Source organism: Galeopterus variegatus, unplaced genomic scaffold, assembly GCF_000696425.1.
Source record: "Galeopterus variegatus unplaced genomic scaffold, G_variegatus-3.0.2 Scaffold11862, whole genome shotgun sequence".
Classification (NCBI taxonomy): Eukaryota; Metazoa; Chordata; class Mammalia; order Dermoptera; family Cynocephalidae; genus Galeopterus; species Galeopterus variegatus.
The window spans coordinates 21,499-32,741 of record NW_007737973.1 but is presented as its reverse complement, the minus strand read 5'-3'; the positions used below and the strand labels follow the sequence as shown (position 1 = coordinate 32,741).

Here is an 11,243-nt window from a genome sequence, read left to right as displayed (position 1 = left end):
TCTGCACGTGGGATCTGAACCCTCAGCGGGAGCGCCGCCGCGCTTCCCAAGCGGCGCACTATAGCAATGCGCCACCGGGCCGGCCCAGTAAAAAGTATTTATGAACAAGCAGATACTTTGTGTTTCCAGCCAAAACTCAGGTAGACCACATTTAATCTGACAGGAGAAGGCATAGTCAGTGCCCAGTTTACCACGAAGGTCATTTCTGCCTGCAGCTTCCTATCATCACAGCAAGCTCTTTCTCTGCAAGCCCATACTGTTTCTGCCCTTTCCTATACAGATGGCAAGTGGGCATATGAAAAGATGCACAACATCTTATGTCACTAGAGAGTTTAAATTAAAACAATGCTGAGATACCACTACACACCTATTAGAATGGCTCAAATCCAAAACAGTGACAATACCAAATGTTAGCAAGGATGGGTGCAACAGGAACTCTCATTGATTGATGCTAGAAATGCAGAATGGTACAGCCACTTTGCAAGGTGGTTTGGCCATCTCTTACAAAACTAAACTCTTACCAGCAGTCAGTCACACTCCGGTATATACGTAAATGAGTTAAAAGCTTATTTTTATTTAAAACTTACACATGAAAGTTTATAGCAGGTATCTTCATAATTGCCAAAGCTTAGAAGCAAGCAAGATGTCCTTCAATAGTTAAGTGGATAAACAAACTGTGGTACTTTCATACAATGAAATATTATTCAGCAATAAAAAGAAATGAAGTATCAATCCATGAAAAGACATGGAGGATCCTTAAAGGCATATTGGTAAGTGAGAGAAGCCAATCTGAAAAGGCCCCCTGCTATATGATTCCTGCTATATGGCATTCTGAAAAAGACAAAACCAGGAAAAAGGGTTTGTTTTTTCTTTTTTTTTCTTGAGAAAACAGTAACTAGTAACTCTATGATGAAGACATCTGGAAGTTGCCAACCAAAGTAGAAGACATGTTAACATCATGGATCTCCTGATAATGATGAACTGGGACTGGCACATCACCTCTGTCATATTCTTCCCCCAAATGTATAATAATCTCAATCTAGGCATGAGAAAACATCATAAAAATAGGATATTCTATTAAATAACTAGTATTTCTCAAAAGTGTCAAGGTCATGAACACAAGGCTGAAAAAATGTCACAGATTGGGGAAGCCTAAGAATACATGACAAATAAATGCAATCAATGTGGGATCCTATTTATATTCCTGAAGAGAAAAATTACACTAATGGAAAAATTGTTGAATTCCAAATAATGTGTTTTACTTAATTAAAATGTACCAGTGTCAATTTCTAAGTTTTGACATTATACTCTATGTATGATGTTCACATTTAGGGATATGCAGGACTAGTGCCTACTAGTTCTTAACAGTTTTGTTGAGATGCAATTCACGTGTCATGTAATTCATTCACTGGCTTTTAGTATATTCACAGAGTTGTGCAACCATCAGCACAATCAATTTTAGAACATTTTTAATATACTCTCTCCTAAATCCCAATACCTCTTAGCCGTCACCCCCACCTCCCCAGCCCTAGGCAGCCACTAATCTACTTTTGGCCACTATATGGATTTGCTGTTTAGTACATTTTCCTGAGGCCTCTGAAAAGAACAGCTGCGGGGTTTTTCTTCTCAAATTACCCCGGTCTGGTTTTCCTCAGACTCGCTTCTTCTTGGCCCTGACCACGCAGTGAAATCCCCTATGGCTACAAGTCAGGGCAAGTGGGCAGCCTGCGCTTGCGCACTCCCGGGACGCGGCGGCAACTCCCGGAAGTCTCAGGGACTCGGGCGTTTGGCGGAGGCCCCGTCTTGGTCGCGGGGCTCATTTCTTCCAGGTTGTTAAGACCCTGAAGTCCGTCTTCCATAAGGGACTGTAGCCCTGGATCTCCCGACGTGGACTGCACTTCCCACCGGCGACGGAGAAAGCCCGGGCCTCCGGCTCCCTCTCCGATGTCCGCAGCGCGCTCCGTGGTCCCGCCTGAGGAAGCAGTGGGCGTGGGTCGCTGCGGAGGCGACTCCGCCACCTACACCGCCTCCCGCCTGCGACCCTGCGTGGCGGTGAGAGGGGCTTGCGGGAGGCGCTCCGAGCCCCGAGGCCCCGAGGCCCGAGGCGGGCAGGGCGTGTGTGTTCGCCCCCTCGAGCCGCTGGGAGCTCGAGCTGCAGAGGAGGGTCGTCGTGTCCCCGGGAGACAGACGGGGAGGGGGAGAGGCCGCGCAGCGTGTGACAGGGCCGGGGCTGCCTCCGTGAGGGCGGTGCCGTGGTGAGACTCAGACGTGCGCGCTTGTCCTGTGTGACGGGGACGTAGGATGCGCGTCCTTCACGTGAGCGCGCGTCGCTGTGACCCGTGGCTCCAGGTGTCCTGTCGCTTCCTGCGCCCTCCTCTCAGCTGAGTATGAGTGGCGCAGAGAAACGGTCCCGAGAGGGACATCAGAGACTGAGCCCAACGTGACAGTTTCCAGCAAGAAGGTCCAGGCCTGCTGTTGGGACTTGTAGATCTGGAACTGACCCTGAGACAGGCTCCTGTGAACAAATAGCCTCTAGGAGTAGGATTCCTTCCTGGGACGGTCCTCCCGGGTTTTCTGGGGTTCGTTTACTGCAGCATTCCCCGAGCTCCAACCTCAGGAGCTGCTGTGAACTCTGGTACGGATTCCAACCTCCTCTTACTTTACCTGGTTGTCTGTATGAGGTCACAGTGGGTGTAGCCTTGGAGGGTGTAACGTAATAAATGCTAAGCTTTGTGCTGGCTCTGGGTCATTCTTCGTCAGGTTTCTGAAGGCTGAAGCCACAAAAATATGAAGTTAATTGTTTTGTGTGCTTGGAAGTTGAGTGAGGCAGACGCCCAGGTGTTTCCAATTGGGAGTTCTTTACCATGGGCTCTTTGTGTTTAGGGTCTTACATAGGACCACAAACCCCTTGAGGTTGTGTAGTGAATTACTGTATATATTTGTAGAAATGCATTTTTCAAAGCTGTGGGGTTTTAGATGTGGATTTTTGATCTGTAATCAAAGATTGTTATATCTTGGAATGGTTTCGTACAAAATTAGTGATCAAGATTATGGGAATGGTTAAGAAAATCACAGGACATCCATAGAATAGAATATTATGCAGATAATAAAATGTATATATAAGATTTTATAAGAATTAATCATTATATTGTGGATAAGCATACTCAACAAAATTTAAAATTTTATATGCAATTCATCTAAAAAACAGAATTTTGTAAAAACCTTTCTGTGAGGATTGTATCCAAAATGGTATTTTAATTGATTATTCAGAGAACAATGGAAAGGGTATAACCCCATTTATTGAGCATCTTCTGTGTACATAAATCTTCTGTTTGTCATACACATTCTCTTTAGTCTGCAAAGGCCATTTTCCTTTCTATTAATGGAAGAATCTTTATAGTGAAATGTGTCTAATTATATCACTGCTGTATAACTAAATGATATTCAGGAGCAGATAAATGTTATTTGTTTCAGCCATATTTATTTTTCATGGCAGGAAAATATAGTCTCTCCCCATAATTATGTCTATAAACATATGTAATATTTTGAAATATCATTGTGTTGTATTATGATGATGGAATTAATACAGCCTCATTGCAAAACATTTCATTTCCTAGGGAATTTATGAAGAAAGTAAGAATAATCCTTAATTCCCCTGCCTAGAGATAATCACTTAATATTTGGGTGTATATGTTTACAATTTTTATGCATTTACATTTCTGACTGGTTTTGTTTTGGCATAACAGAATCAATCAAAAAAAGGAGACGAAAAGTTCTCCTAATTTGAAAAAAAAAAAAGTAACCCAATCATAGGTTTCTTTATACCACTGTACATGCTGGGAAAAGAAGGAAGTGCCAGGGGTTATCAGCACCATGTTCCAGAACAGGAATTTTTAATCAGCAATCTTTTGTGTGTATTTTTGGGCATAGAGGACACTATAAATCCCCTGAAATTTTATAGAGAATTGCTGTATATATTTGTTTATTTCCATATCCTTAAATATTTTTCTCAACTTCACATTTAATGACTACTTTGTATTTAGGGCAGTGATAATCTGTCATATATTTAACCAGTAATCTTTGCTAGTCACAGAATGCTGAACACTCCCTGTCCATCTTCAGTATTTTTTTTTTCCTGACCGGCAAGGGGATTGCAACCCTCGGTGCACCAGCCATCCCTATACAGGATCTGAACCCGCGGCATCGGTGCTACCAGTGCTGCACTCTCCTGAATGAGCCACGGGGCCAGCCTGCATCTTCAGTATTTTGACCTACTTCGCCTAATTTCAAGAACACCAAACAGGTTGTGGTGTGGATGTGGTCTGTTTTTAAAGAAGTGGATCTGCTCAGAGAAGGACAGAGATGCCCAGTCGTAGGACCACATCCTGCCTCACCCAAACGGTGTATTGGCCAGAAAATGTCCTACTGAAGTTTCTGTGTCTGGCTTCAATGCAGATATGCCTCACTCTATGACTCTATGTAGCTGAAACCCCTGGGAGATTGGGGAGGAAATAGGTTATCCACAATTTTAATCTTCCCAAATTGTGTGTGGTGGGAGGTTCTTTGGAACCCGGAATAGAAGAGCAAAACAATATTACCTGGAGTCCTGTGGGGAATACTAAAGAACAGCTGGGTTCAAGGCCTTTCTTTTCTCCCAGGTCTAGGTTCTCTGGACTCTGTGCCCTGCTGGTAGAGAAATCTTGAGGACTAACCAGCTCTTGCAGGTCTAACACCATGGCCCCTGTAAGTTGATTTTTCTCTCCTTGTTGATATGTGTTTGTGATTTTTAGGTCATGTAAATATTTTCATTATTTTTCCTGAAGTTATCTACCATGAGCAGCTCCTCAGTTAACTCATTCCTGATTTATTCTTCTTCCCCTAAAAGTGTGCCCTTACTATGTGGCTCATGGTAAATTAACTAGTGTTCAAGTCATTATTGGCCAAATTATTCAATGTCTTCTTCTATTATAGTGTACCCGTTATTCTATTATAGTTAGTAACAGAGAGTAAAAGACTGAAGTTCCATGAAGTAGAGATGTCATTATTGGCCAAATTATTCAATGTCTTCTTCTATTATAGTGTGCCCGTTATTCTATTATAGTTAGTAACAGAGAGTAAAAGACTGAAGTTCCATGAAGTAGAGATTTATACATTCCAGGCCAAATTTTGGCATTTGGTAAGACAGAGACAATGGTTCCATTTGACCATTCATGAAAACTTTGAAATTTTCCAGAGACTTTTTTTCAGCTAGGTAACGCTGAATTTCGCACTGGTGGTTCTAAGTCTTCATGTAGGGTAAAATCACAAGCTTTGCCTGGATTCATATGTGATTGAGACTTACAAACATAGTCGTTAAGGATTTGGACAGAAAACCCTGAGAAATAAATACAATGCAGTAACGATGTCATGCACCAAAAAATCCACTTGTTTTGTCAAAACAAATAAAAAAATGTTAGTTCTTAAAAATGCTGTGGCAAGATCTGACAGAATGCAGTTCTTGATGCTTGAAGAAATTCTTAATTTTATTAAAAGTTAGTTTTCTGAAATTGAGACTGTATACTATATTTGGAGAAAACATCTCATGGTTAATATTTTTAATTCCCTTCCAAAGTGAAAATATTCCTCAATAACTCACACTGATTGAGAATTGTGAAGCGGATACCAATCAGGCATTATACTTATAATAATGATTTAATTTAATAGGAAAACATTATTGTTTTCTCATTCCCCAAAGTATCAGCTGTTTAAAAGGTATCCCAGAGCATGAACAAAGTTATGTCTGTGTCAGCAGCCTTCAAAAATATATATACATTCTGCTTCATTCTTCTCCCCTCATATCACAGATTTTTAAATCTGTGTGCTAGTTATGTTGTACTTTTGCTGCACTGCAGTCCATCTTCCCTACCTCCATTTTGCATATCTTTTCTAACTTCTCCAATAATACCTGGGTTTGCTGTTTCAGGAATCAATCACATTCAAGGATGTGGCCATAGACTTCTCTCGGCAGGAGTGGGAATATCTCAGCCAGGTTGAGAAGACCCTGTACCAGGATGTGATGATGGAGAACTACGGTAACTTGGTTTCACTGGGTATGTTTATTAGCCTCAAATAATTTAGAATAATTTATAATCCGCTCTGTAGGATATGTGCTTTTTCCATTGTGATTTTTAGGGCCGCCTTTCCAGAAACTAGTTAAATTTCTTTTCCCTGTTTCTACTGAAGTGGTTTGAGCTTTGTCGAGTTGGATATAGCAACTCCATTAAATACCTTCATCTTCCCTTCCTGTAGTACTTCTCGTATTTACCTGTCATTTATTTTAGAGCCATTTTCAAAGGATCCCAGTTTATTAATTCATTTGTGGTCAGAATCTCTGTAACACTCCATTTTATTATCTGATACAGTTGCAGGGATATCAACTGGCAGAGGGTCTTCAATTTTTGTCATTTTAGAAAGAGAGCGCCTCTTCATATAATGGTGGATTGAATAAATAGAATTTATTTAAAACTGAGGAGAAAACAGCCTGTTTTTAAGGACAGTTCATTTGATTTATGTTGAAACTTGTAATCCATGAAAATCCCATGTAAAATGGAATAAATATGCTGTAGATATTTCTTCTTGTATACACTTAGTAAAATAGCTGCAGTAGTGTAATAATGTTGAGTCAACTTTATGTTTACTATGCACCAGGCATTTTTCTAAGCACTTTATATATGTATATCACCTAATTTTATCCTTAAATGCACTTTTATTTTTCTAGTTTTACAAGTGGGAATACTGAGGAACCATGGGTTTAAGTGACTTGCTCAAACACAGCTGGAAGGTGGCATCGATCCCAGGCTTGAGTTTGTGCTTTCATCCACGTTGTGCATACTCTATAATTAGAAGACATGAGTTTAAATTTTTAAAAGAATTGCAACATGAAAAACATTGACTCTACCTACTGATTTCTTTTTATTTCTGTCTTCTCTAAAATCTTATTCAATATTACTTTGACTTTTCATTTATTACAATTATAATTTAATTTTGGCTCTTAAAGTTCATTACTATATCAGGTGGCACTTTTTTCTTTGTAACCAGGACATTCCATTTCTAAGCCAGATGTAATTACCTTATTGGAGCAAGGAAAAGAGCCCTGGATGATTGTGAGTGAAGAAACAAGAAGAGAGTGTACAGGTAAGTAAGAGCGACGTAGGCAGGAGAAGCTGTTTGTGTAAGTAACAGTCTTAAGTGGAAGTGGTTAACTCATTTGGTGAGTGCATTGTGGAAATGTTGGTCAGAAAGCTCCCTTCTTCAGTGGACAAAAGGCTTGTGATGTGGAGAGGAAATGGATATCTCAGCATGAGATAGCTAGTGAACTTCATGTCTACTTCAGTACCTACTTGTTATGTCATTCTTTTCATATTTCCCCGTCATATTAGGGACAGGCACTCTTCTTTTGTGTGGCCATTTTACCTGGATTTTGGATGGAAATGCTTTGCAGATTCCATTTTGCCTATAGATTCATTTATAGTTGGCCTTCTGCATCCATGTTTTTTGCATCATGGATTTAAGCAACCATGGATCAAAAATATTTGGAAGAAAAAATTGAATCTGTACTAAACATACACAGACTTTTTATTCTGGTAATTATTTCCTAAACAATATAGTATAACAACTATTTACATGGTATTAGGTATTATAAGCAATCTAGAGGTGATTTACAAGAGGAGGTGAATAGGTTATGTACTAATACTACGTCATTTTATATCAGGGACTTGAGCATCTGATTAGTTTGGTTTCTGCAAGAGGTCCTGGAAACAATCCCATGTGGATACCAAGGGATGACCGTATATGGCTCCATTCCCTAAAAATACATTCATTCCTATTTAAGGCAAATATTTTAATACAAGAAGCCTGGCAGCATGCGTGGCACAACCAGTCTGGTAATACTGAAAAGGACAGATAATGTTCCTGTCATCATGGAGATTAGAGTATTTACAAAGGCATAAAATACACATACACATGAAAACAAATAAATACGTAAAAAAAATTCAGGTAGTGAAATACCCTGAAGGACAGTAAACAAGAACAGGGCTCATTTACATAGTGTAGGCTGTTTAGGAACCCATTTTTAAGGAGATGCCATTTACACAAAAACATGAAGTAAGGGCTCAGGTCATTTGAATATTTGAGGAAGAGCATTCCATGAAGAGTGAAGAACACATGCAAAGGCCCTGAGGGGAGAATAAGGCTTCTGTGTTTGAGGAGCGGCAGGTAGACCAGAGCAGAGTTAGTGAGAGGTGACTAACAGGTTATGAAATCAGTATGTTAAGAAGGATCAGTTCCTATAGGACTTTGTGTTTTATTATGAAGAATTAGAATTATATTGAAATATAATTAATTAGTAGCCATTATCTGATGATGTAAAATTTATCATTAATTTTTAAAAAACTATATAAACTTTATTAATGTTGAGACATATGCAGAACTCCAGATTAAACAAATAGAAGTGATGAGTTATTCACCTCCATATCCTTTTGTTTTTAACAGTCTTATTTGACAACACTAATGGGTTGGATTTTATTCTCTTCTTTCCTTTTAGTTTGGTATTCTGAAATTACTATTTCTTTTATTTCTACTTAGTCTTGAGTTTTTCAGATTCTGACGTGTTTTGGGGAGGTTTTTTTCTTTTCTTTTTTTCTGACTTTGTTTTTACCAAAATATTTTATTGTCCTGTCGCATATTTTTAAATAGTATGTTATAGTTTTTCTCTGGTTTGAGGCATTTGTTTGATGTATATTTCATTGTGTATATGACTGTCATTTTGTCTTTTTACTTAAACTTTCTTGTTTGGGATTTGACCGTGGGTTTCTTATTTGGTCATTTATATCTGAGATTAGTTTTTCTCAGCCTTGAGCAAGGAGTCATGTTTCTGGATACCATTTAGGAATTTGCAGTTTTATAGCTCCCTCTTCTTTTATTTTGTTGTGTTTAGATTATGGCTGGGAAAGAATGGAGATATGCAGGAACACAGTTAGGTGGAGTATTGTAATTAAATTAGTATTAATCTGATTTAAATTATTACAAATTAAAATGTTAATTGTAATTTCCAGGGAAACCATTAAGAAAATAACTAAATAAAATATCTTGCTCAAGAAACAAGGGAATTAAAAAGGTTACCTTAGAAAACATCCATTTAACAGAAAAGAAAGCAATGAAAAAGGAATAGAGGACTAAAAAGGATAATAGACATATAGAAAATAAATAGCAAAATGTCAGACATACTGTGCTATATGATTACACTTATATAAGGTAACCAGAGTAGTCAAATTCATAGAGACAGAAAAAAATGATGATTGTAAGGGGCTGGGTAGAGGGGGAAATGGGGAGGATGAGCTCTAGAGATCTGCTGTACAACGTTTTACATATAGTCAACAATAATGTATTGTATACCTAAAAATGTATTCATAGGGTAGATCTCATCTTAAGTGTTCCTGCCAAAGTGAAAAAATATATATGTTTAGTCACTAGAAAAACATTTGAATAAGTAGAACTGTTAAAAGGTGTTCTTTAAGTATTATCTTGGGTATCTCAATTTCTTTCTCATAGCTTCTGTATCTGCCTTATTATTTGGTATATTGACCTCTGTTAATTGTAGTTTGTCTGAACTTCCAAAACTATTGCTGTAAAGTGTTAAATAAATTAGAAAATTGAAGGCAATTTTTTATCCTTAAAAAAATTAATTGAGGTTCAGCAATGCTGTTGTATGTATCATCTTATTCCTTTTTAACAGTGAGGTAGTATTATATTGCATGCTATACAACAAATTATTTATTCACCCATTGGAGGACATTTGGGTCATTTCCAGTTTCTGGTAATTATGAAGAAAACTGGTATGGTGTGCTTTTATCTTTTATTTTGGTTATATGATTTGATTACTAATATGATTGATTTTCTAGTCTTAATCCAAGACTAGAAAATCAATCATATTAGTAATCAAATTAGTTCCTGAGAAAATCCTACTTGGCAATTACTCTTTTTATACTGGTTTATTGCTGGATTCTTTTTGCTAATATTTTCCCACATTTTTCGTGGTGTTAATGTATAATATTCACTTATTATCATTGTCAAACTTTTGTATCAGGGTGATGCTGGCCTCATAAAATGAAATGAGAAGTTTCCCACCTTTTCCTTTTAATAAAAGAGATTACGTACTGCACCTTTCTCTTGGTCCTGGGGGTCTCAGAAGGCAGGACTACACGCAGCCTCTGCCAGGAGTCCCTCAGGGAGCAAGGCCACATGCAGCCCTGCCAAGAGAGTGCAGAAAGGTGAGTTGCTCAAAGCATGCCTTGAGCTAGGGGCTGCCGCCTGGGGAGGTGGTCAACCAGAGACCAGACACAAAGTTCTGGGGATTAGCGCACACACTAAGCAAATTTACTGGGAAAAGCAGGTATTGTATATGTTTCAACCAGCTGTAAACCCCTCCCATCACCTCCCCGTCTCCTAGGTAACTCAATAGGAAGTCTGTGGTTTGTGGTTAAGCCTTGCAAAATCTTGCTGACACAGTATATGCGCATCTTGCTGAGACAGGCAAAATACAGGAGAGCAAGAGTGCCTCCAACTTTAACAGGTGTTCTCCTTCATTTTCCTTCAACGTGCAATTGGTATTATTTGTCTTTAAAAGTTTGATAAAATTCTATACTGAAGCAGTCCAGGCTCAAGTTTTCTTTGTGGGAAGGTTTTTAATTATGAACACAGTTAATTTAATAGACACAAGATTATTCACCTATTTTATTTAGTCTTGAGCCCATTTCAGCAGTTTGTATCTTTTAAGAAATTGTATATTTCATCTGAATTGTCAAATTTGTTGACAGAGTATATTATATTCCTTTTAAATATCTTTAGTGATACCTACCTTTCACTTATCTCTCGATTTATATTTAAAACGGGGTTCATATAGACAGCATATAATTGGGTCTTTTGTTTTTGTTTTTCCAAAGTTGACCATCTTGGTCTTTAAATTACAGTGTTTAGAGCATTTGCATTCAGTGTTATTATAGATAGGGTTGAGGTTGAAATGTGCATCTTTCCATTGTTCCTTATTTTCTCTTCTACTTTTTTTGGTTCAGTTTAGTATTTTTTAGAATTCCATTTTATCTCTAGCATTAATTAATTAAATATACTGCTTTGTTGATTGGTTGCTCTGGTTCTTACAAAATACATCTTTAACTTATCACAATCTACCTTCAAATAGTATTACATAT

At 38.2% G+C, this 11,243-nt stretch overlaps 1 protein-coding gene across 1 annotated transcript in view; it reads left to right on the top strand.

Annotated features, from left to right (window-relative positions):
• ZNF607 (zinc finger protein 607) overlaps window positions 1-11,243 on the top strand; it is a 27,954-nt gene that overhangs the window by 2,616 nt on the left and 14,095 nt on the right. The window contains exons 2-4 of the mRNA XM_008594917.1: window positions 4,659-4,743; window positions 5,963-6,089; window positions 7,078-7,173. Coding sequence (XP_008593139.1) covers window positions 4,735-4,743; window positions 5,963-6,089; window positions 7,078-7,173 — 232 coding nt within the window. The 5' untranslated portion in view covers window positions 4,659-4,734. The remainder of the gene's footprint in view (window positions 1-4,658; window positions 4,744-5,962; window positions 6,090-7,077; window positions 7,174-11,243) is intronic.